This window comes from Sylvia atricapilla, chromosome 12 (genome assembly GCF_009819655.1).
Source record: "Sylvia atricapilla isolate bSylAtr1 chromosome 12, bSylAtr1.pri, whole genome shotgun sequence".
NCBI lineage: Eukaryota > Metazoa > Chordata > Aves > Passeriformes > Sylviidae > Sylvia > Sylvia atricapilla.
In genome coordinates this window covers 20,334,655-20,360,159 of record NC_089151.1, presented here as the reverse complement: position 1 = coordinate 20,360,159, position 25,505 = coordinate 20,334,655, and the positions used below count along the sequence as shown (strand labels likewise).

At 40.9% G+C, this 25,505-nt stretch overlaps 2 protein-coding genes across 7 annotated transcripts in view; one reads left to right on the top strand and one right to left on the bottom strand.

The window, feature by feature from the left end:
- The window catches only part of CIAO2B (cytosolic iron-sulfur assembly component 2B), a 128,953-nt gene that overhangs the window by 89,364 nt on the left and 14,084 nt on the right, over nucleotides 1-25,505 (bottom strand). The gene's annotated exons all lie outside the window — the stretch shown is intronic.
- Nucleotides 1,264-20,475, top strand: UBA2 (ubiquitin like modifier activating enzyme 2). 6 transcript variants are annotated; one of them, XM_066327973.1, is made up of 19 exons: nucleotides 1,266-1,435; nucleotides 4,867-4,950; nucleotides 5,223-5,293; nucleotides 6,414-6,478; nucleotides 6,891-6,991; nucleotides 7,137-7,258; nucleotides 7,932-7,999; nucleotides 10,162-10,283; nucleotides 11,036-11,135; nucleotides 11,684-11,844; nucleotides 12,765-12,858; nucleotides 12,949-13,061; nucleotides 13,502-13,657; nucleotides 14,203-14,299; nucleotides 14,858-14,963; nucleotides 15,740-15,876; nucleotides 16,725-16,974; nucleotides 19,223-19,262; nucleotides 19,940-20,475. In XM_066327973.1, exons 1-19 carry the CDS (start codon nucleotides 1,292-1,294, stop codon nucleotides 19,964-19,966), a joined length of 2,058 nt encoding a protein of 685 aa, XP_066184070.1. In that variant the 5' UTR covers nucleotides 1,266-1,291; the 3' UTR covers nucleotides 19,967-20,475. The 6 variants fall into 6 exon arrangements, with proteins under 6 accessions (XP_066184074.1, XP_066184070.1, XP_066184069.1 ...); XM_066327972.1 differs by having other exon boundaries at nucleotides 19,937-20,475; XM_066327971.1 differs by having other exon boundaries at nucleotides 19,223-19,350.

The window sequence follows — 25,505 nt, the reverse complement described above, 5'->3', positions numbered from 1 at the left end:
TAATTACATAACAGAATTTTCCTCAGATGTGGTGACAAATTAGGTTTGTTGGACAGCATTGTGCTTATTTCCAAGAATAACTGATGGAAAGATATTAATGTGCCTCTAAATTTTGGTGGCAAAATTTGCATACTTTGGTTACACATGGAAATTGAAGTGTAGAGATTGTTTGACAGTTCTAGTTACTCTTTGCATTTGGGAAAGAAGTAAAGGAGAAGACCTTCCTCATAGACTATTAATATCCATCAGCCACACAGAATCCAGTTTTTAGAAACCTTTAGCAGTGGAGAACTTAATACCAGCCTAATTTTAAAAGGCAGTTCTGCTTTGATTTGACCATGAATTGGAAATTTGGTGGGGAGTGGCTGAAGGGCCTTGCTGTCCTTGCAGCCTTCCAAAATGAAGCTGTTCTGTTTTTCCAGTGGAGGAAAGGTTCCGTTTGTGTGGTAAAATGAGTTGTGGCAGTGCCATGGGTTTGGGTGGGGAGCAGATGCAGAGGTGAGTTGTGTTCTCACAACTGGGGCAGGCTCAGCACCTGGCTTGGTGCAGCTTTAGTTAAAACCATCTGCTTTCTCCTGTGCCCTCCCTGTTGGCTTAGGCTGAACTGCAGTATCTTCACTGACTGAAGGGAAGTAATTGGGGTGTCCTTAAAGCGTTCTGTACAGGTTAATCCTGCAACATAGATTAATGCATTAAAAGTGTGGGTTTAAAATAAGGGGAGGTGAGGAGAAGAGGAAATAACACATGGGTGATGGAGTATTTGCAAAACTCCGTTTCTAAAGAATTGTAGCTTAGTGTGTCAGCTTCTGGAGGGCAAGTTAGTTAACTTAGATGAAGTAATAAATATGAAAAAATAAAAATACATTAGAAATAAATATAAACGTGTAAAAAATATCATAGAATATGCTGAGTTGGAGAGGACCCATCAGGATCATAGAGTCCTGGCCCTGCTCTGGATGCCCCACGAATCCCACCATGAGTGGGAGCATCATCCCAGTGCTTCTTGAGCTCTCTTTATAATATTATAAGATATAAAAATCTTAAACATATAACTATATTAAATATTAATATTTAAACTATCAATATATCAAAAATTAATAAAACAAATAAAAATTTCCTGTTGCACAGTTGGCGCGGTCCCCGGGATTCGAACTCGCGGCTCTCCGGCCCCGCCCCGCCTTTCCCGCCGTGCGCGGCCCTCCGGGCCGGCAGGGGGCGCTGCGCGCGCGCGGGCGGCGCTCTGTCCCCGCGGGCCCGTGAGGAGGCGCGCGGAGCCGCCGCCGTGTCCATCATGGCGGCGGCGCTGTCGGGGCCGTTGCGCCCCGAGCTGGCCCAGGCCGTGTCCCAGGCGCGGGTCCTGGTGGTGGGGGCCGGCGGCATCGGCTGCGAGCTGCTCAAGAACCTGGTGCTCACCGGCTTCAGCAGCATTTACGTGGTGCGGGTCGATGCCGGGGCGGGAGCTGGGGCGCTCCGGGGCTGGCGGGCGGGGGGAGGCCGAGCCCGGGCCCGCGGCTGCCGCTCGGCGAGGGCGCGGTGTCGGCGGGGCCGCCCCCGCTCCGCGCTGTGTGCGCGGGTTCAAAGCGGCCCGGCCCGCCAACGCCGCCGCGGGACCGCCGGGCCGGGGCGCCACAAAGGGGCCGCGGCCTGCGCGCCATCGCCGCCCCCCCTCAGCCCGGGCTCCCGCCGGGCGCCGGAGCTCCTCCTTCCCCGCCGAGGTCCGGCCGCCGGCCGGGCAAGGCCGCGGGTCTCCGCGGTTCTGCCGATGGCACGGCCCGGGAGCCCGCGCTGTGCCGTGCTTGCTGCCCGGCCATACCTTGAAAGTCTTTAGTTTTGCCGAGTGCCGTTTTTGCCGGTGCTGGGGGTGATGGTCTGGTGATGGATTGCAAGGAGAAACCCCCGGGAGAGGTGAACTGTGCTTTTGGATCCCGGGCTGTAAACCCGTCAGTGCTGGCGCTTCCCGCGGGCTCGTGCTTTCACTTTTGCTTCCAGATATTAATCTGTGAATGCGTACAGGAAGGGCAGATGTGAGAGGGTAGTGTTGGTGAGACTATGATTGCCTGGTGTCCAGACCTTTATTCGTTTCTTATTGTTGTAAGGGAGAGCATATGGTTTTATATCCAGCTAGAGCATAGGTCTGTTTCCTTCAATACTTTTTTACTAACGTGCCCAGGAGCCACATCTGAGAGTTTTGTGTGTCAGGTTGTGAGGAGTTTGGGTTTGCAGTCAGACTTGTGGAGCAGAGCAGCTCATATCTAAAACCATATCAGCTTCTAGAAGAAAACAGTTACTGGTTTGCCTTGTTATTCTTCCATCTTGGGCTTTCCTACTGGAATGCTTTTGAAACTTGTAGAATATGTTTAATTCCAAATTTTCCTTTGGTTTGAGAGCCTATCCAATTTGAACATTGCACCGGGGAAATAAATAACTGCCGAGGACTGGAAGCATTTTCTGCACTGTTCCCCTCTTCCCTTCCCCCCCCCCACTGTAGCAGTTATGTACTCCTGCAGTCCATTGTAAAAGACCTTAAAGCTCCTGATTTTCCACTTAGTCAATAGGCATAAATCTCATCGGGGTGTCCTTATTGTTTCACTCGTTATCGTTTGGGCGTTGGTATTGCCTTTCAAGGCTCCATTAACTTAGATACAGGTTGGATCAGGGCTTCATGTGACAATATCACTGGCAGTGTTTTGTGTAAGAAATAATGATTTGATATCATAGGGAACAGGTGGGTGCAAGACAAGAGCAAAAGAAGACTTGTGAACCAAAGAGGGAATTTGCTGTTAGCAAAATTAATTGATTTTGTCAACTTTTGTGATATCGTTGAGAGTTTTCCTGGTTAATATTAAATGTTAACCAACTTGAACATCTGAAAATACTTTTTGTAAGTAAGTTGCAATGCTTTTTAAAGAATGTTTAAAAAATTAGTAGTTTTGAATACCAGATAACTGACTAATATGTGACTTAAGTACAGTGTGTTGAAAGGCATACCCTTGTCCTGTGAATGAAGATCAAAATTATGTTTTTCCAGGATCCAGGTCTGAATTAAGAACATGTGTAAATGTTGTTAAGTTATGATGCCTTTTCTTCCAGGTTACCAGAATGGGATTAGTGTAGTTGTTTTATAAGTGTGCTGTTAAATTCTCATCATTCTTAGCTAGACTGAAGCTTCTGCTGAGGTCTAATGGTCTCAGGTTTTCTCTCTGGACAACTCCCTTTGCTCCTGTAATGCTGTAACTCCTGTTCTCAGCAGGAGCTGGTGTCTCTTGTCATCCTCTCTAGCTGAAATATTCTTTCTGGGTAGCAAAGGTTTTAACAGAGTTTTGCACTTTACTGTTTTCTCTTGAAGTTCTTTGGACTGAGCAAGCTTTCTGTGTGTCTTCTGAGGAAGAAACAGAGGTAGAAATGTGAATTATGCAAATACCATTTTCATGAAAAGAGACAAGACCATGGGATACTGTGACACTGTGGTTGTAATGTTTGACAGTGGTAGCTCTATACTATATTTTGAAAACATTGTATCTTTTCTGTTTGCTGTATATCCACAGGCATTTTTATTAACTGTTTAAGTAAAACTCGGTAGCTGTTGCAGTTTTTAGTATGTTAAAACTTAGTCCTTCAATTGAAAATATTCCCTTCAGAAAAGAAGTGGATTATTCTCGGGGTTTGCATCTCATGCAGAGATGTTCAATGAGTGTGTGCCATGCTTTTTCCATAATTCAGGTTTGGTTCATGAAGTCAGAAGCGTGTGAGAACACCCTGAGCAGGTCCTGTGCAAACTCCACACTGCACAGTCAGTCTGAGAGTGCTCTCTGGGTAGCTGAAGGTGTTACTGTGCTGAGTATGACAACATTACTGTGCTGAGTATGACAACTGTGGGAATTTGGGAGAAATAGCTCTGATGCTCAGAAAAACTGCTCGTTAAAAATGTTAAGGACAGAAGACTTCTAGAAAGAGTTGTTGATCAAAGAAATTTTAATTGCATGACAAGTAGTGGTAACAAAGCTAGGAATAAATGTCAAAGTTCTAGTTAAATCTTCTTAATTCTTGTGGGGGCTAAAGATATTGGAATCTGTGCTGTTCCTGTGTATATATTAATAAATAGAAACAGCTGTTAGGGGAATTGCAGTCATGGCATCCTTTGTGCTCTGTGCTTTATGTTTTTAAACATTTTGGTTGTGTGATTGGATTTCCTTTTTTGTAAGTAGATTTTATCATTTGTTACTGTGCATTTAGGCAGTTAGTCCTGGGGACAGGCAGTAAAAGCTTTTGCCCTGCCTTGTGTGTGTGTAAGATGGCTGTGCAGCCCTTGATCTACTGATTGAGGTGCTTAAAGCCATGCTCTATGAAGTGGAAGGACCAGTTGGTTTGGAGCAGCCTTTCCTGGGCCTGGGGGAAGCACCAAACCAGTGCTCAGGGTGGGCGGTGCAGGGAGAGGCTGGCTGGACCCGTCTCCATGGGTTTCTGCATTTCCCATCTGAGTTAGTGCTGTGCTCCTCAGGAATTGCTACTGAAATCTTTATGCAGTGCAAGCAGGACAGTCGGTGTTGACTTTTACTGCTGTGTGGATGTATCTCGAGTCAGGTGCATTTTCAGCAGGGGCTCTCTGCAGAAAGTTTGTCCTCATGTAGCCCAGCACTTCTGTGGTGGTCTCCTTCAGCAATCATTGATAGTGTGTGGATTCCTGGAGATAATCAGGTGACCACTTGGGCCTCCTGGCTTGCTTAGTGCTGATGTAACACCTGAAAGGTCTGAGAAGGGGTCTGTAAAGTTTCTACATTTTGGCCAATTGTCTTTTCTTCAAACTGTGTTAATGGCTTTGTTAATTTCTTTCTGTGAAAGTGAAATGCCTCTCTTGTGTGTTTATAGATTGATTTGGATACTATTGATGTCAGCAATCTCAACAGACAGTTTCTGTTTCAGAAGAAACATGTTGGAAGATCAAAATCACAGGTGAGGAAAAAGTCAAAGCTCAAGCCTCATTTCTCAGTGTTATTTTATGGATAGTGTTAGAAACTTGTCACAGTTTAGTCTCTGTTGGGAAGAGGTAAGTGTTGGTTGGCTGATCATGGCTGTCCACAGCATTTCGTTATTAGAGTATTTAAATCTCTTAAGGTAGTAGTCAACTTACTCAATACACAGCTGGTATCAAGTCTGTCTTTTAGAAGAAAGGAAGAAATAATGAGTCTTTTTTTTGTTTTCTTTTTTTTTTGTTTTGTTTCTAGGTTGCCAAGGAAAGCGTGTTACAGTTTTGTCCAGAAGCTAATATTATAGCTTACCATGATAGCATCATGAAGTATGTTTGGTTTTAAGCTCTAATTACATGTTTGATTTGCAAGTACTGTGTTATTTAAATGCTACAATGGTGTGCTTTAAGGTATTTTACAGAGCTTCCTCAGTAAGGAGAAATAGCTGTAAATGTGAACTACCACACACCTGAGTGGGAATGTGGCTTTTGCATGGGTTTTAAGCTCTGGTAGTAAGCTGTAGTCATTCGTTTGTGTCTGTTTTTCATGTTATTGGCAACATTTGCCATATGAGTTTCTACTCTGTAAGGATGTCCTGATGTCTTGAGCAATAATTAAATTAAAAGACATGTTGAGTCTGTGTTTAAAAAAATTAAGTCCTTTGTGTGTGTGTGTAGGTAATTAAGTGTCATTTATATATGTCCCAAGCTGTTAAAATTTAGTCTTTATTATCTGCAACCAATGAGTAGAGTACAAGACTTATGTAGGGTTCCATTAGCTGCTCCCCATGTTTTAGTTTATATTTGCCCCAATTTCTAAAAAATTGATACTCTGTACCATGGAGGTTTAAACTCTGATGTTGCCATTAGCCAGTGACAAACTGACTCACTGCTTCCTTCTCCTGCAACTGTTAATCCTGTTTCCGCTTTTCTATCTCTTCCACCTTCTTTAAGTCAGAAAGATGCAATGTAAAGATAACAGAAGTGTCAGGATTTAAGGTGCATGTGTTGGCTCCTCAGGGTATGGCCACACAGTCAAACCAATGGAGCTATCACAGCACAATGAATTATGCACAGTCTGATGAGCTGTGGTAATTACAGTGTGCATGTTTTAGCCACAGCTGATGGTTTTTAAGGTCAGTTACCACAGCTCAGCCAATTTACTCATTAGGTCAGAGTAGTTTAATCACTTTTCCTTGTCTGCCTGTTTCATTGGTCAAATTAGTACTAATTGCAGTAGCTTCCTTCCAGCAGCATAAAATTCAGGCTTTCACCTGGCTTTAAAGTGTGCAGAAGACAAATGGGGCAGTTAAAGGATAGCTAAATTTATAAATTTCTAATATGTGTAATTAATCACACAAACATGGGTTGCATGTGTAGAGTTTCTATTGTGCAGTAATAACCAAGAACTTGGATGTGCCATTTGAAATGTTGTTTTTGTTTTCTGTAGCCCTGACTATAACGTAGAGTTCTTCCGCCAGTTTACCCTGGTTATGAATGCTCTGGATAACAGAGGTGAAGTTTTTACTATGATTTTATATTGCAGATGTTGCTTGTCCCTTGCTGCAGTGTCATTTGAGTAACAAGTATCCTCCTAACCTACCTGCAGTTGGACTAAGCCTCCTGTGCTTTGCTAGGAGCTTGAAGGGGTGCTCAGTACTTCTGCAGATGTTGTGAAGGGAAATGTGCACTGCTAATTGCTGCTTCATGGGAACTGCTGGGTGCTGTGGGTGCAGTGTAGCTTTAGTCAGTTGAGTTCACTGTGTTTAATAATGTCCATATATCTTGTGAAAATGGGGTAGTGCTCTGTGGGGAAACAAGGTGTATTAAAGATAAGTGCATAGGATGCTAGTTCGAATTTGGAGAAGTAAAAGTTCTTTTTTCTTAACTCTTCAAATATTTTCTTTAAACCCCTCTTGATTTGCAGCTGCCCGTAACCATGTGAACAGGATGTGTCTGGCTGCTGATATTCCTCTTATAGAGAGTGGAACTGCAGGCTACCTTGGACAAGTAACTGTTATCAAAAAGGTTAGGTGGGGTGTCACTCTTGTCATTGGCTATTTTAGACAACAGGGAGTGGGTGTTGGGAGATAGAGTTACAGTTCATCTGTTAATAGCCCAAACTAGCAGTAGCCTTCTCAGAGTGACAAGTAAATGCTTAATTTTTCACCAGGGAGTGACAGAATGTTATGAATGTCAGCCTAAACCAACTCAGAAAACTTTCCCAGGCTGCACAATCCGAAATACGCCCTCAGAGCCTATCCATTGCATCGTGTGGGCCAAGTATTTGTTCAAGTAAGTGACTTTCTAAGAAAAATAGTTACTATGGTTCATTCTTCTGGTTTCTAAACCTACAGAGAAAAAGGAAAAAGTATGTCCATTTTTTTCTTTCTTTATTATAATGGATTTTAAATTAATTTTAAATTGATTTAGATGGATTATGGTGAAAACCTCCAATTCCTCGACCTGGGTTCTGGAGTGGTTATAAAGATGGAAGGTTGATCAGTATTTGGGCTTTGCTCTAATAGCACAAAAAATTCTGGCAGAGTAGTCTGGCACAGGAGTGTAGGTTGAGGTTGCTTTATTCTTCATCTTTGTATGAAGTAAGCACATTTTTCAGTTTAATGCATGTTTTCACAAGTGTAAAGTTTGTTGGAATCTTGGATATCCCAGAGGTTCTAAAAGTGCATTTAGTACTGCAGTATAAATATTAGGCTGAATATTGGGTGAGCTACTGAGCGAGTTATACAGAAAACTTTGCTAAATTCATTTTTGTATTGGGCATTTTGTGTTGTCTGTGTTAAGTCCACGTGTTGAATGCCAGTGTTGCTTTAAAAAGCAATGTATGGAGTGGCAGTCTGTCTGAAAGCAAGAATCCTAAAATGAATATATATCCATTAGCAAATATTTTGAGTCTTTAACCAGACCTGCTGAAATTCTAGTCTTGTTGTTCTTAATTGTTATATAGCCAGTTGTTTGGAGAAGAAGATGCTGATCAAGAAGTCTCACCTGACAGAGCTGACCCTGAAGCTGCCTGTGAGTGTGATATAAGCTGGTGGCTTACCCTGTTACTGCAATATTCTGTTTCAGACATTATGACCCCTTTCTGTACATTTCTTAAGGTTAGAGAGTTCAGCTCAGTTTTCTTTAAAGAAGATTCTGTTTCTGGCCTCTGGGAGGCTTGTATTTTGAACAGAGTAGAGAGTGATATTTGTAGTCACTCTGCATTTCCCAGTCCTAGCTGAGGGTTTGCAGGGAGCTTCAGGAATTGTGTTTGAGCTCTTCTAGCCTGCAACACTTCAGCATTTTGAGTGATATTTTTATAGCTATTCAGTATTTTTCTGTAAGGACAGTAATCATAGTTTTACTATGAGGTGAATAAGCATCATTGTTGGTTGCTTCTTTTGGATCCTTTGATAGATGAATGGACTTGGGAGGGGGAGCTTAGAGGATCCTCCGACTCTTCAAATTCTTTGAACATCAGATAATGATCACTGGACAGGTTGTTCCTACAGGAAGTGCAGAATGCAATAGGTGAGTCTTAAAAAGAGTGGCAATATCAAGTCACTTAAAACAATAGCTGCTGAAGTAGTTGACAGGTAGCAAATGCCACTTATTTAAGTCAGGGCAGCAGGGCAGTTAGAGGAGAGCTGTCTGCAGCCTGGGCCTGCAGTGCCCACGCTCGGGGTGCTGGTCACACAGAGCCTCCCTCACTGCCCCACCCAGGGCAGGAGAATCACACAGTGTGCCCCACAGGCTGGGAGAAGAGCAGCTAATAATGCAAACAAATGTGTAATACTATTGAAAATAATTGGAATAAAGAGAGGGGGAATAAAACTCAAGACAAACAAATGATGCAGTTGCTGACTGCCTGCTGGCCGGTGGTTGCTCAGCCAGTCCCCGGGCAGAGATCAGCCCCTCCCAGCCAGCTCCCCCAGTTTCTGTGCTGAGCAGGACGTTCTGAGGTCTGCAATATCCCTGTGGCCAGTTCAGGTCAGCTGTCCTGGCTCTGTTCCCTCCCAGCTCCCTGTGCTCCTGTTGGCTGGCAGAGCACAGGAAACTGAAAACTCCTTGACTTAGAATAACCTCTTGGCAACACCTAAAACATCAGCATGTTACCAAACTTACTCTCATGCAGAATCCAAAACACAGCACCAGACCACCTACTAGAAAGAAAATTAACTCTCCCAGCCCAAACCAAGCCATCCAGGGAAGAGTCAATGTAACATTCATAAAGGGAAGTCGTGCCCAGCAGGGCTCTGTGGGTCTGTGGAAGGAATCGGCAAGCCTGTGCAGGGTGTGTCTGGTTTAGGCTGTTCTGAATGTGCAGGGGGCAGATCCAAAAACAGCTGAGGGGAACCTGAGGGACATAAGCATCCAAGAGGACAAAAAAGGCAGAAGATCCTGAAGTGGATAAACTACTTGAATGATAAACAGTGATTAGAGGAGTCTCAGATGGGAGATGTGTGCTGGTCAGCACAGATGATTAGGCAAAGTCACGCAGAATAAGAAAGATGAGGACTACCTGCAAAAAGTAGTAGAAAGCTTCACAATACAGAATGACTGGGCAATGATACATGAGTCAGACAAATATGAAATAATGCAAATGATGCATTGGTGAAAGGGGCGAAACATTTACAAATTTATACACAGTGATGGTCTCTGAATTGATTTTCCTCATTCAGTCAAGACGTTAATAGATAGTTCTATGAAAACATCAACCTGATTATTAGCAATCATTATAGCCGTCATTGGATGTGACTGGGAAAGAAAGAAAATTATTAGCATCTTTATAGAGATTTTTTTTTTTTTGTATAAAAAGAACCAGAGATAGGAAACTGATTTTTTAAATTCGTTTCTTTTGAAATCCCAACCAAACTAAGACTCTAACTAGAAAAGGGACTACTAAAAGCGGGTGGTAAGACATTTCTGAAGTAGCAACATTATGTAGAGAAAATTAGTGGGAAACAATTGTTCATTGTTTCTGCCAATGAAGGAGTTGGGTGGTATCAAGCTAAATCAGTGAGTTGCAGAGGCAAAGAGGAACAGGCATACTGTGCCTAATTTGGCTTTTATTGGGTGCAAGAAAGTCACATTATGCTCCCTGCCTAATTTTGGTAATTGACTCTGGGGGTAATATTTGGATGGTTTTTTTTTTTTTTTTTAATTTAAGCTATTGGTTATCGCTTTATTATTAGGGGAGCCAGCAGAAGCAGAAGCCAGAGCACTAGCATCCAATGAAGATGGTGAGATTAAACGTGTTTCAACTAAGGAGTGGGCTAAATCCACTGGCTATGATCCAGTTAAACTTTTTACTAAGGTATCTTCTTTACCCCAAATAAATGTCTTTATTTGAAATGTGTGAGGTGCTGTAAAGTTAAGTGAAACCTCAGCCTGGACATTTAATGCTTGCCATCAATTATGTGATCATGTTGTGACATCTCCTAGTTTTGCTGTTGTGTTGGTCTCTTGCAACATTTGCTTGTTTAACAGGATTACATCTGCATCTGTAGAGATAGATGACTGCAGCAGCCTGGCCACTCTGGGCAGACAAAACTCCATTGCAATTACTTTTAATGGGAAAGGGTCTCTTTGACCTCTGGAATTGCACTGGGCATAAAAGCTATCAGTCATCTCTGCATTATCAGGCTGTGGAATAAGGAAAAACAGATTTGCGAGTTTTCGTTCTAAGTAGTTGCTGAAAGTGGATAAATAGAGGAAATGAATTTGAATGTAATGATCATAGGTAGCAATAACTTTCTTTGGAAATTCATTGGCATGTTCATTCACTTCTCTCAGAGAGGACATACAAAGAACTGTAAGGGTGGCTTCAGTAGGTAGGTGAAACCACTATTTGAACTACTGTTCCTTGATTATTCACTTTACTCCTCCCCAGATTAATCAGAGCTGTGTCTGCTCTATGCAACGAATGTTAAAGAGTGAGAAAGTTTTTAGAATCTTTCTATGTTGTTAAAAATACTGTCAAGTAGAAAATCAAAACCTGATCAATGTATGCTGATTTTTCAGTGTCTTTTTCCCCCTTTCATTTGATTTTTTTTTCATGTTTCCTAGCTTTTCAAAGATGACATTAGATATCTGCTGACAATGGATAAGCTGTGGAGAAAAAGAAAGCCTCCAGTGCCACTGGACTGGGCTGAGGTACAAAAGCAAGGTAACTGTCCTCCTCCTTCTGTACATTTGTAAATCATACTTGCTATTTATTAATGCATCTCTGTGATATGCAGGGGTTTTTTTACTGCCATAGTTGAGTTCTGATTATGAACATATTAATTCTTAACTTCCTGAAGATTTCAAATCTTTCTCTGTATAGACAACACTTTTTCTAAGACTGTTTTGCAGTTTTTGTTTCAGATGCTCAGTGTTGGCTGTAGAAAATACACATTTAACAAAATTATGCCAGCTTATTCTAGGACACCTTACCATAAGCACTTAACTCATAAAATTTGTCTCTGAAAGTTGTTTGGTTGAAAATGTACATTTGCTGTAATTTGTGCATGTGTAGGTAACTGGTATCATAGCTATAGTTGCAGTTTTAAATGCAGATTTGTTGTAAAATGTTAGGACTACTGTAGGTTAAGGATATTGTTCTTCAATTTAGAAAATATACTGAAATTGGAAAATTATTTGAGAGGACTTCTGTGGAACTTACTCCTGATCTTATTTTTTTTCCTTTTTTTTCTTTTTTTTTTTTTCCCAAAGAGGAAAACAAATCTGACCAGCAGAATGAGAGCTCTGCAATGTTGAAGGATCAGCAGGTTCTCAATGTCAGGAGCTATGCAGACCTGTTTTCAAAGAGTGTTAAAACCCTGAGTCTTCACCTGGCTGAGAAGGCTGATGGAGAAGCACTTATATGGGATAAGGTTAGTTTGCCATCTACAAAGTCTACAAGTGTAATACAAGTATCAGTTGGGCTCATTCAGAGTCCTTCCAAAATGATACTACTTAGAACAAAACTATCTGGCACCTTATGGAAACACTTCCCATATGTAAACAAATATTCTTTAAACACCATATTGTGTAACTCACTGAGGGCAAGGATTAACTGCTGTGGTGTGAAATAACATAATTCACCAAATTGTCCGGCTCATAAAAGCACAAATTCACAAGTATTTGTTGTAGTTTGATTTTTGAAAATATTTTAATAATGCAACTTCATTTTTCCCTTCTTATCTGTCTTCAAAACATGCTCTTAGGCAGGTGTCAGTAGCTGGGGTTTTACTGAGGTTATGAGCAATCAGCTGATTATGAGTGATTATGGGCAATACAGATTCTGTTGAAGAAGAGAAGAATTTTATCACCACACACAGTATCACTTCCAGTCAGTTATCATTTGGCATAAGAAAAAAGTAGTCTGTAAATATGAGACGGGGGCAAAATAGTAAAAGATTTCTACGACCAACGGTACAAATACTTCTCTCTGAAACACCCCGTCTTTGAAACTGATTCAGAGTTAAAATTCAATGTTGAAAATATTTGAAACATTGTAAGACTTAGGATTTAAACATTTTTATAATGTACAAAGCATTTTATTTGTATGAATATTTGCTACTAAAATTTGCTACTAGAATACACATTTAGAAACTGTAGTTAGTATTTAAAGTACTACTGCTCTGAGTGCACCATCTGAAGGAGGAAGTATACTGACTTGGAAATGGAATTTTGTACAGATTATTTTTCTTTTTTAAATTCTGGTTTTTAAGGGTTTGGGAACCTTGTGTTGCAAACTCTTTCCAATGAATAATCAGATTTTTCAATGCTTTTTGTCTTAACTTCTTTTTAGGATGATCCTTCTGCCATGGATTTTGTCACTTCTGCTGCAAACCTCAGGATGCATGTTTTTGGAATGAATATGAAGAGCAGATTTGATATCAAGTGTAAGGATAAAATATAACATTGTTTTATTTAAATTATACTCTTGTTTTCTTTTGCTGTTAAAAATCTGCATACTCTTGTTTGTTTTGCAGCAATGGCAGGAAATATTATCCCAGCTATAGCTACTACCAATGCAGTGATAGCTGGGCTGATAGTGCTGGAGGGTTTGAAGATTTTATCGGGGAAAATAGATCAGTGTAGAACGGTAAGTGGGAATAAAATGCTTTTGCTTTCTTGCTATTTATTATTTGTTTAAAAGTTACATTTAACATTTTTTCACTATTGTGTAGTTTTACCGTCTCTCACTTGTCACTTCAGTAGATTCTGAATATGCTGAGAACTTTCAGTCACAATGAAAAGAGATGTGCAGATCTTAAGGATCAATAAATTCCTATGACTTAATAAAAATTAGCTGCTGAACAGGAGAGAGAACCAGGCTGCCATCACTTGCAGGGTGGCTGTTTGGTGTTGAAGCTGTTGGCAGGGGCTGCTCAGTCAGCATGGGGTGCACTGGTCGTGTGAGACTCCTGCTCAGCAGGCACAGCAGAGAGGATTAGGGAACAGGACAAGAAATCTGCAGGAAAACAGGCTTTAGGTGTGCTGGTCATTACAAAATAACCTGATTTCTTCTTATCTGTCCTAAAGATTTTTCTGAACAAGCAGCCAAATCCCAGGAAGAAGCTGTTGGTTCCTTGTGCTTTGGATCCACCAAATCCCAATTGTTATGTGTGTGCAAGTAAGCCAGAAGTGACTGTGAAACTTAACACACACAAAGTTACTGTGTTGACACTCCAGGATAAGGTAAATCTTGAGCTTACAGCTTTCATTTTGAATCTAATACTGTAAGTTATTAAAATAAGGTATTTGCTCAGTGTATTTTGACCAAGCATCTCCTGTTTATATTTACTCTACATTTCTCAGCTACAAGAAGAGCTGATTAGCCAATATGCTTCTTGCCCATGTATGTTGTATGTCTTGTGAAAGAATATTTGCATTTTGTAAATTTTGGTGGGTTTAAAGCCTATTCATATCTGAGAGCAAAAAAACAAGATTTGCATTTCAGTTGAAAGTTCAGTAGCTACATTACAGCTGTAGTCACAATTGATTTGTAATTCTGTCCTTTTATGAAGTATTCTAAAAAACTTTCTAGCGTATATGAACCAGTAAGTATCAGACCTCAAAAATACAATAATTTTGTTTGTGGAAGTGAACAAAAAAGTATAGACTTTCCAATAGATGCCTGAAAATGAGCCAGGATAATAAAATCAATATAATTCAAGGTTCCTTTTTAAATAGATCTTTTAAAGTCAGAGATTAAATATATTTTAATATATTTGTATTTTTAGATACTGAAAGAAAAATTTGCTATGGTAGCACCAGATGTACAAATAGAAGATGGAAAGGGAACTATCCTGATCTCTTCAGAAGAAGGTGAAACAGAAGGTATGTATGCTCCTGAGGGTTTGGGATAAGAGTACATAAACCCTTGGCAGAGACTCTACAGAGCAGGTGTATAGCAGATGGTGCAGTGCTCACCTTGTGGACTGGTATTTGGAGAGGACTGGGTTTGCAAGTGTTTGAAGTGGCTTGAGGGTAGGCAGGGGTTTGTGTGCAGGCTGCATGTGCAGCTCAGCTCTCCTGCACAAAGCACTGCTCAGCTGGTGTGTCAGGATCCCTCTGAGGAACAGGATTTGCCTGCAAGCCCCCTGCATCTGCTGGCTCCTAGATGGTGATCTGTTCTTGGTGCCAGAAACCATCTCCAGAATGTTCCCAAATGCAGTCATTGTAAAGTGCTTGAACATGATGGCATGAGGAGTAAATAAATCAAACATAAGTAGCTTTAACTCCTAATAGGCTTAAATGTCAGCTTTTAATTTAAATATAGCTAATACATGTTAATCTTATGTTCTTACATAAAAGTTCTGGAGTACTCCATATTTATTCTGGTGATCTTTTTATAAATAGCTCTATACACTGTAGTTTTTTTTACTGTTTTTGTAGCAAATAACCACAGGAAATTATCAGACTTTGGAATTCGAAATGGCACACGACTACAAGCAGATGATTTCCTCCAGGACTATACTCTGTTAATCAATGTGCTTCATAGGTAAGGATTCTGAAATAAGGATCTTCTGTGTATACACATAGAACAGTTCCACAGGGAATTTTTCACTCGTAATTTAATTACATTAACAAAGTACAAAGATTAAGCTGCTGAAAGGAAATACAGAGGCAAAAGAGGAATGGTTATTTTTTATGAAATTATAGTTTAAGGATTTTTGTTTGGTTTTGTGTCTTTTGTTGTAGTCTTGTTTTGTTGTGGTTTTGTTTTTTACAAAACTGAAAGAGGTTTATTTCAGTAATTTATTGTTACACAACATAAGAGTACATTGCAAAAACAAATTAACTTTTGGGGCAACCAAGAAGCAACCAGCATTTAAAATAAAAACCCTAAAATTCAGAAAGGCAAAAAATGCCCAGCCTGCTAGGATAATAGAGCCTCTACTTGACCACCTGTGTTCAGAAGTCCCTCTGAACTAGCTGAGGTGTGTGTTTAACCCAGGGTAAGTAACAGACATATACAGAAGCTCACACTGCGTGTTCAGTGGGAGTAGGGCTGTGCTGTTAAGCAAGAAAGATAAGCTCAGGCAGTGGTTTTTCTGATTCCCAAGCATTTGGAGTTTGTAGCACTGGGTGGAATAGTGTTTAGGAACAGACAAAGCATAAATTATTAAAGGGAGACTGAACAGATTTTCCTCTTTTTCAGTATGTTTTCTCATTTTGTCACAGTCACAGGGTGCTCTAATACTTGAATGGGTTTTTTTGTGTAAAAGACCGGGTTTTATTTTCTGGCTGCTTAAAAGCATGTGTATTTTTCTGCAGTGAAGACCTAGAAAAAGATGTAGAATTCGAAGTTGTTGGTGATGCCCCTGAAAGAATTGGCCCTAAACCATCAGAACCAACATCCAGGAACATTAGCAATGGTAGTGATGATGGAGCACAACCCTCAACATCAACAGGTAATGAACAGTAATCAATATAAAACAAAACAGACTTTTACTAGTGCAGTCCCATTAAAGTTGTCTTCAGTTTTGTGATTTAACTTCACCAATACAATGTAAAAGGCATTTAAGTTGCCTCTGTATATAACTAATATTAAATAGAAAAATGCACACTTGAAAATTTTACAAAGAGCACAAAAGGCTTAAAAGTTTACAGTATATACACTTTGAAATTGTGTTCTTTGCCTCTTAAGATATGTGCCTAGGTTTAAGGCACAAAGTATGTAGTCCCTTCCATCCTGTTTGAGGGAGAATTGAATTCTAAGAATATTGTTAAAATTTCCTCCAAACTGTATTTAAAATTGCATAATTTACCATAATTAATAACTTTTTACAGTGAATTTGTGTTTAAAACCAAACAAAATCCAACAGATGTCTCAAAAGTTCACATTTGGTCTCCCTTCCCTTCTTTATACTATCCATTGTTATCCTTTAGCTCTGTAAGTCTGTTCCCCCTTCCACTTCTCCCACCCTTGGAGGCTTCTCTCTCCTAGGAGTTGTGCTGAGTGCAGTAGGGAATGGAGAGGTTGTTCTGCAGCTTGGTGTGTGCAAAACTTCTTTTCCCAACAACTGCTGCAGACAGCAGAAATTCTTCTGCTTTGCCCATGCAGAAGAAGTCCTGCTAAGTAACACATTTCCCATATTTTTGGCTTATTGCAGTAATTTCAAAGACATTTAAGATACTCTTGCAGTTGCATGGCAAAGAATGTGGATAAAGAATGCTCCTATTTTTTCTGTATGAAAACTGGTTTGAGAGTAGCCCGTCCTTGCAGGATCCATTTGAATCCCAAGCCCCTCTTTTGCAGCTGCAGAGCAGGACGACGTGGTGATTGTTGACTCTGAGGACGAAGGCACTTCCGGCAACGCCGACGACGCCGAGAGCCGGAGCCGCAAGAGGAAACTGGAGAAGGGCTGTGAGTGCGTGGGGGCCAAGAGGCCACGTGCAGAGCAGGAGCAGGATGACCTCATGATCGTGGAGTCTGAGGATGAGGGAGCTTCCAGTAGCCTTGGGGAGGAGGAGAACAGGAGCCACAAGAGGAAACTGGAGGAGAAACGGTGCGAGTGTGTCGGGGCGAAGAGCGCGTGCTGAGCTAAGAGCAAGATGAAGAGCGTTGGGGGAACCTGCAAAGGCCCCTAGACAAAGTGATTCACATAATGTCATACTGTAACAGCAAATTGTGCTGGGATGTGAAAAATGTCCAGAACTAGACTAAGTCTAAGGCCTTGGTTCAAAGTGAATACCAAATTGCTGGCTTCACTAATTTGCGTCTGTTTCTCTTGATGATAAAGCTCTCGTATCAATAGACTCTTTCAGAAGTTTTTTCTGTATTCCATATATTAAATGTAGTAGAAATATAGTCTATGAATACCTACAGATAAGTATTTACCTGAACAGTCATGAAAACAGCATGGTATTTTTGTGTAAATACCTTTTAGGTATCATCCAACAGGACAAAAAACCCCTATTTTTGTTTTGTGAAAGGGCCATCATCAGATGCCCACATTTTAAGCAACTACATTTTTTATTTTTCAATGATTACCTTTGAAGTTTCCCAGCAGTGGCCTGCCTGCACATTTGCTTATCCCTTTCTGAGGTTGTGTTGCCAGTGTGACTTCTTCGCCTCCAGCATTCACAGAATCACAGATGCTTAAAGAATACCTTTTTAGCCTAGTCCTAAACATTTTTCACACCCTGAATAAGTAAAGAAGAAAATCCAACAAAGCAAATTAGTGCCGTGTTCTAACAGTGTTCTTAAACATCAGCTGGCACTATGTACATTACTGTAAAACTGTTAATTTACTCCAGTTTTTCAGCTCGTACTGCCTGGTATGTCAATGTAAGAAGCAAATTTTTGTGTATTGTTACAGTTTCAGGTTATTTATATTTGATGTTTTGTAAACTCAGATACTACTACTATACTGTACATCTGATGGACCAAATAAATAACATCTGAAATACTTGCTATATTTGCTTGCACAGTCCAAGATTATGCTGATTTATGGGATTTTACAATGTATAGCCTTCAAAAATTACTGTATTCTTTCCATTTTTCTAAACATAACCTAGTAGTACAGAACTTAAGCTTCACTTGTTTGAGGTGAAAGGGGAATTTTTTTAATAAAACTTTTGTGAATGTTTTTTTTCTTGGACAATGAATTCTTGGGCTCTTAAGCTGCAGCAGTTGCACCACCACACACACTTTCACCACCTCATGCCTTCAGAAGGAAGAAAGCTCTGATTTTTATGCATTACACTTCACGCGTAGGACAAATGTGGAATGTTTAGAATCAGTGTCTTAAATCCTACTGCATTTGTTTTGGTGACTCAAAACTGTCACTGTTTGTTCTCAGAATGCATTAATTGGCTGTTTCTGTCACTTCACCAAAATCTCCCACTTTTTGAGCTAAAACTACTCCTTTTCATAGGTGAGTGTGCAATGAGCCTTACAGAGCACAGCAGTTGAGCAGCAGATTTAGTCTGTTACAGTTTGCCGACTGAGTGAATTGTAAAGCAAATAATGAATTTTTTAGAAGGAGAATGTTAAACAAAGGCCAGCTCATCATTATGTTAAAATTGCAAATACTGTGCAAAACAGCTTCTACGAGGCAATTAATGTTTTATTTCTTCTTTTAGGCAGTAACAGTCGTATGCAGTGGCTTGTTTGGAGGCATAATAGTTCACAGTGAACTTCTTTTAAGTTAATTGCTGCTTGGCTGGCAGTAGTGAAGACTGAGGTAAAGATGTAAATAAGAGGTATCAGAAAAGGATTTCAGCGCTACAGTGGAAAACTTCTTGCCATAAACAGCTGAAGCACTAGAATTTAATGTCTGATGACATCTTCCAAAAATTAAGGCTGACATATTTTGGTTTTAAGCTTTATTAAAAACAAAATTACTGCTTTATTTCACTTTCTAACTTTTTAAAAAACACCAGCAGAGGGTATAATCCTGGTGACTTACTGCATTAGTTGTACTGAAATTGAGAGTTTGTGAGTTGGAAGTTGAGTGGAGTATGAGCTGGATTGAAATGTCTGACAGACTCAAGGGTGAAAAGAAAGCACAGGGGGTTCTATTCTGTCTCCCTGGCTGCGCCTCAAGTTATTACTTGTTAACTGTTCTTAACCTTGTGCCATCCTTTGGTTTGCAGCACAAAAGGCCAGGATCAACTGCACAAGCAATGACCTGGTGATGTATTTTGAAGGTGCAGTTGTGCTGCTCATGCCTGGGTAGTGCAGAATGCTCCTGGATCCCTCCTGTCACATACTTTTAAGTGAAGGATTTTTAATGTATTTCTTTTCCACAGGCTGCTCCCACAGAACATGGGACAACTCTTGGCTGTTCTGGTCAGTTCTTTGGAAGTTTGGCAATACAGAATGAGCCACTAAATGCAAACTGCTGCTGAGTGAAATGAAAAGCTGCTTTTCAGAACTGGTGGAGTATGAGTGTCCTTAATTGGCTACTAGTCACCAACATTGCATTAATGTAGAATTCTCCAACTTAAACTGTCCTTTACTCTTTAGACGAAAAAAAATAATTAAAGTGTTAATTAAGCTTTCAAATAATTAAAACCCCCTCCATTTTTCAAATGACAATTTGTTCAACTCCTAGTAGCAGGAATGGTCATATGGAAGGAGGTATGGTTGGAAGGCACAAGATCTAAATGTTAAAATGGAAGAGAAATTCTTCCCAGTGCTTTGGCTCAGCAACCTAATGTAGGCTCTGTCTTCACTAACAATTTTGGAGCCTAGCTCATTAACTCAGTCTACAAACTGCTATTTGCAGTGATACAAATTGGCTCTGCTGTCACACGGGGTTCTCAAGTTGTTTGTTTATACTCATGCAAAATTCTCTTAATGCAGATAAGCTTTTCTGGCTGCTTTTGTAGAAACAATTTTTGATGTTTGCATTTTTAATTTACTTAGTGAATTTGAGTGCCATGTATGGACAAGAAAATACAGACTATCACAGACTGTACCTAGTGTCTGCATGCTTTTAATTCAATATCCCTTTTCTACAGCAGAGCATGGAAAGGAATATTGATCATTGATGATTGACAGCAGTCAACCAGAGATTCATTAAGCTGTTCTGATGGAGGGTGGAGGAATTCCCAAAGCATGGAGAGAATCACCTTTATGAGGCAAATGGTAACCATTCAGGAGAAAGAACTCTGGGACCCTGGTGACAGACTGCCCTGTACCAGCCCATTTCCTACAGAACCACTGCAACTTGGAGATGACCATTCAGTGTTTGTGGTGTTCCTGTGTGACATTTTAGCTTTCCTTTATGAAACCATTCCATAGCTGAAACACAGAGAGAGGTGCATCCTTTCCTGGCCTCTGGCCTCTGACAGCTGGGAGCAGATTGATGTGCCATTTCAAGTTCTAACCTTTACAACAAAGACCTCTTGCTAACCATTTTTTAGACTTCAGGAGATAAAATCAGCTTGTATTCAGTCTATAGATACCATTATCTGCCTCAAGCCTTACTTGAAAATTTACCCCAAAATTTAAAATTTGAATTACAAAACTGAATAAACACAGAACTAGGTGAAGTTGATTTGGTGGTGTTCTGTTTCTGTGGTAGAGAGATTTATTTTCTTCGCAGCTAAAAGGACAAAAAGCCCTCCATTTTGTGCATCTAAAATACAGAATGTGCAAGAAAGCAGGAACTAAGATCAGGATAATACAGCAAATTGTACGCATCAGTTAAGTGGTTTTTGCTTGCCTGAGACTGTTTCTGGGCTGGTGCCTAAGTAGAATGACTACAGGAGCTTATACCTGCAGACAAAGGTACATGAGGGAGAGGCAATGCTTTGGTTTGGAGGCTTTGATGCTTTTAAGAACAGGATGAAGTAATTACATGTACTTGTAGATATAGCTTGATATCTGTTATATAAAAAGAAAATTGCTGTTCCCATACATCTTATCTTTATCTCTCCCACTGGCAGACTCTTTCATGAGAAAAATGTAGTTTGCAGAACAGTTTCCAAAAAAAAAAAAAGATACTTAGGGAATTACTCTGCCAATCCTCTTCAGGAATACTTGAAGATACCTTTAAGCAATTCCAACCCTGCAATGCTGGAGAAGAGACAGACCCCCAGAAGCTTCTGTGCTAGCACTTTGGGTTTGGAGGTGAAGGACTGACACTGCTGGCTAAGTGCAGGGCCAGAGCTCTGTGGGACAGGGATCACTGGACTTCAGCATTATTGCAGATTTGGAGAGGAGCTACAAGCTGGAGAGTGCAGAGGATGCAGAATACAGAGACCAGACTTCATTAGTTACACTTATGGAACAGCTCTATCGTTGCAAATTTGTTCATTATTTTCAGTTAACAAGGGATACCTCTATAATACCTCTAAAATACAACAAAATGTAAATGTAACTGGTGTTCTCAACAAACCAATGTCCTCTTCCTTCTGAAATGATCCTTCTGATCACAGCTGAAGTGTGTTGTGTTGCCAGGTCAGGAGGTCAGTGCTCATAGCGTGCCTCATTTCTTTAATGGGTATGAAGAGGCACATGCAGTCAGCCTGATACTTTTCACCACCAGAGCAGAGGGGGCCATGTGTCTGGCAGCCTGACCCTCGTGCAGTGTTTCTGTTCTTTAGTCAGTGCTCTAATGCTCGCTGATTCCTTTGCTGGATGAAGGTCTGCAGTGTTGTAATCAGCACTTTATCATACCAAGAGAAATTGTAGCTCCTCCAAGTCTCTGAAATCAGAAGCTATATAACTTCAGACCTCTTTAAATGTACTAAGTGGGTGCACTGCTAACTGAGCTGGCCAAGTAAATGATGGATTTATGCAAATGCAGTGGTTGCTAAGTGATTGCACTGGAATATACAGTCACTGTGTCCTGTGAGTACAAGGAATTCTGGCCAGTGCCCGGTGCAGCCTCCAAAGCATGAACCCACAAACTCTGCTGGACAGAAGGGTGATTATCTGAAATATGTAAGAGAAGTGGAAGATGAAGCTATAAAAGAAATAAGATACATATATGGTGCATTAATCATAAGTGCTTGGACAGATGTTGTCTGTCTACCCCAGCACGTTCACAAAGCGCCTGTTGTGACTGGAATTTTACAGGGTCTGTCCCAAGTTATGTTTGTGCAGCAGAGTGAATAGCTGCAGTTGCAGGGAATAAGAAGAATGTAAAAAATGTTAAATAGTGTTTTATTGCAGATTTAGAATGAGAAATGACCTGTAAGCCTGCAGAGTGGTGTTAGTCAGAAATATTTTAAATAGTTGTGCCTAGCGAGGGCAGCCGTTCAAATACAGTGTGTGCTGTCTGCCAGAAGATGGTGCCCTAAAACACACTCTAGAATTGCAGTTTTCAGAAGCTACGATTAACTGCAAATGAGAATTTTAAAAAACAGGTCAGAACACAGTGATTTGCAAACAAATCACCCAAGTCCAAATACATATTAATATCCAAACTTCATATTCCAAAATGTTTGCTTATACTTAAAAGTATTACAACACAAATTAACATACAGGATCCAAATATGCAAAACAAAGCAATATAAATCCAATACAGCTACCACTTCAAAGAAAATCAAAGCTTCAGTGTCCCATCTCAAAATATAAACACTTCTTAGCATAATTTTTGAATTAATTTCACAAAGCTTTTTAGGGTTTTGTGTTTGTCTGAGTTTGGGTTTTTTTCATGAGGCTTAAAACAGATCATTGATAAAAGAATAATCATTTATGTTCCTTACCAAGAAACCAATCGATTTTAAAAGTGGAAAACAGTTACTTTGTGGTAAGTATTATTTCATTGATTTCTTAATGCTGGAGACAAAGAAATAAATTGCAAAAAAGCAGGTAGCATCCAGCTCAGTAGGCGAATCTGCAGAGCGGCTTCAAATCGTTCAGCTGATGAAGTGAGACAAAGAACTCCCTCCTGCATTGTGTCAGGTCTGATATAACACACACACACCACAACACAAGTCATGGGATTTTTGCCATTGTCTTCACCCGAGCTGAAGTTTCCACAGGGAGTTCTTACACTGACAGATTCCCTGCCTTGTTGGTAATAAACTGTTTGCAGCTCAGGGAGGCAGAGCCCAGCAGAGCAGCAGGTCTCCCTTGTAGGCACTGCCAATTACAAGGAACAGGAGTGCTCTGCCTGGGAGGCCCGGCCAGCTGATATTCACAGATCAATAACTCCACCTGGCTTTTTTGCTCCCTTTAAGTCTTAGACAATGGAGTTTATTTAACAGAAGCAGCTGGCTTTCCTTAATATCTGATTTACGGAGATAACTTAAAATCAGGCATAAGGAAAACCACACCAATCCATGAAATGAAGTTCAGCTTTTACACGCTCCCACAGCTCTTAGTGGCAGAAGTGTGAGTCTTTTTGCAGTATATACATGTTACTGTTGGTTGGAACAATTAAGCAAGTATTTTGAAAATTGTCAAGCTGTAACTACTTGGTATTTTGGATTTTCATGTATCCAACAGTAAGGAGAGTGATGAGGCTATTTAGTACAGCAACAGCAGCTTTAACTCCACTCTTTGTTTGCACAGCCTGGTACAGATGGTCCTCTGTGAGCAATGTAGCAGTGCTGTGTGTGTGCTGCAAAGATATTCATTTATTCCACCTGTATGGCCCACACCTGGGGCTGTCCTGCAGATAAATTTGAGCTTCTTCATGTGTGTGACAGAAGTACAACTCCCTGGCGAAGAGGGGGCCAGGACCATTGCCCCTACAGCAGGGCGAGATGGGAACACAGTACCAGCATGTTACTTATCAAGCATAAGCTTTCTAACACTACAATTAAGTGATTTTTACCATTTGATCTACTCTGCTTAATAAAAAGGACTGTTTCCTTAGACTCCCCAGTATGTTTTTCCCATGAGTTCATACCCAACAAAGCCCATGCTTTCATGACTTATGTACCAGCAGACTTACTGCAGAAACCTGCTGGCAGCAGAAGCAGCACAGAACTGCTCAAAAGGCAGAGCAAAGGCAGATTTGTGGCTTAGAAGGACAGAGCTCTGGAAGGACACTGCTGCTGTAAGTGTAAACTGTGGTTTCAGCTCTGCAGTCCCTACTCTAAGGATACCTGCTCAAAATGCTTCCTCACATGAGCACCCAGGCAGGGCTTCCCAGCACGTCCTACCCACTCAGATTAATAATACAGCCATCTAATGTTGTAAAGGTAAATAAAACAAACAAAAAACCAAAACACAAGAAAACACCCTTAAGACAGAGTACATTTTCTTGATGTGTGCTCTGATGGACTAGCCTTCCAAGGTGTCCATGAGCCTCTCCCAGTTTCTCAGGAAGACAACCTTACAAAAACTGACACTAAGCGGTGCTAAGTCAGTAAAAGGAGAGAACAGCCTCGTACAGGCCCCAGAAATGATTGAAGGAGCTCTGCAGCAATGCACTCGAGGGCAGCAGGTCACCAGACGTCCACTATCACAGACAAACTTCATCCCGGGTGCAGCAGATGAAGTCTCAAGGTAAAGGTGGTCTCCGTGTGCTCTGTGAGAGGAACCTCTCTTTGTTTCTGGATGTGTCCGTGTGGTGTGGCTGCCAGCACAGTTTGTGTCTGTGCTGACAACTTCACCAGAGTCTGTGGTTTCAATGGGACAGGGGTTGAGCTGCTGCTTTGATCCCCCTCACAGCCAGGGCACATTTGCTGGGCAGTGTTTGCTGCTGGTGCCCCTGGAGCAGCAAAGGACTGCACCAGGACACACAGCTGCAAAGGTGCCTTCCACCACCCCGCACCTGCGGGCTACAGGGGAAAGGGAACTTGTTCCACAAGTACCACACGTGCTAACAGCTTGTTTGGGAGATGGGCAAAAAGTGTAACGAAAGACGTGAACAGAGAAAAGAGTATTTGACTGCTAAAAGTGGTGGTGTTTCCCTATGTATGTCCACAGGGACGTGGACTGCCTCTGTCATGTCTAATAGATTTGGTTTTCAGGTCTTGCTCTGCACATTTACACGGTTTGTTGGATTTTTTTTTTACCTGCCGCCCCTGCACACACACGAAAACAGATTGCCAGTCAATTGCCCTCCACCGCTGGGGACATTTTTGATTACACAGTTGCTTTTAATGTTTAATTAGGTCTGATATGAGAATAAAATGTTCTTGGCACAGCAGAGTTCCTATAGCTCAAACCTGAACCATATTTCTCTCCTCGCAGGGTGCTCAGCATAAAGCACCTTTCTGCCATAAAGACAAATGATTGTCAGGGCGCTGCAACTCAGTCACAAATACAACAAAACAAACCAAACAAGCAAAACCTCACCAAGCCAAAACCAAAAGAAAACAAACCCTGTCAGCTGCAGTTTACTATCGGGGGTCTTGGTTCAGTTGCCGTTTTGAGGGGCTGTTTTCTGACACTTTCCGTGAGCACACAGCTGTAAATAGCTAGCGGCGCCGGGGTGTTTCATCACCGATCAACAGATGAAGCTCTTGCAGTTACACACACAGTAGCTGCTTTTTTACACTCCCGTCAGCTCACTGATTGCTTTAGGCCACAATATGTTTATCATATGTCGTAGAGCTGCCTTTTTTTTTAAGACTTAATAAATAACTGGCAACAACCCTCAGCTGCTGCGCTGCAAACACG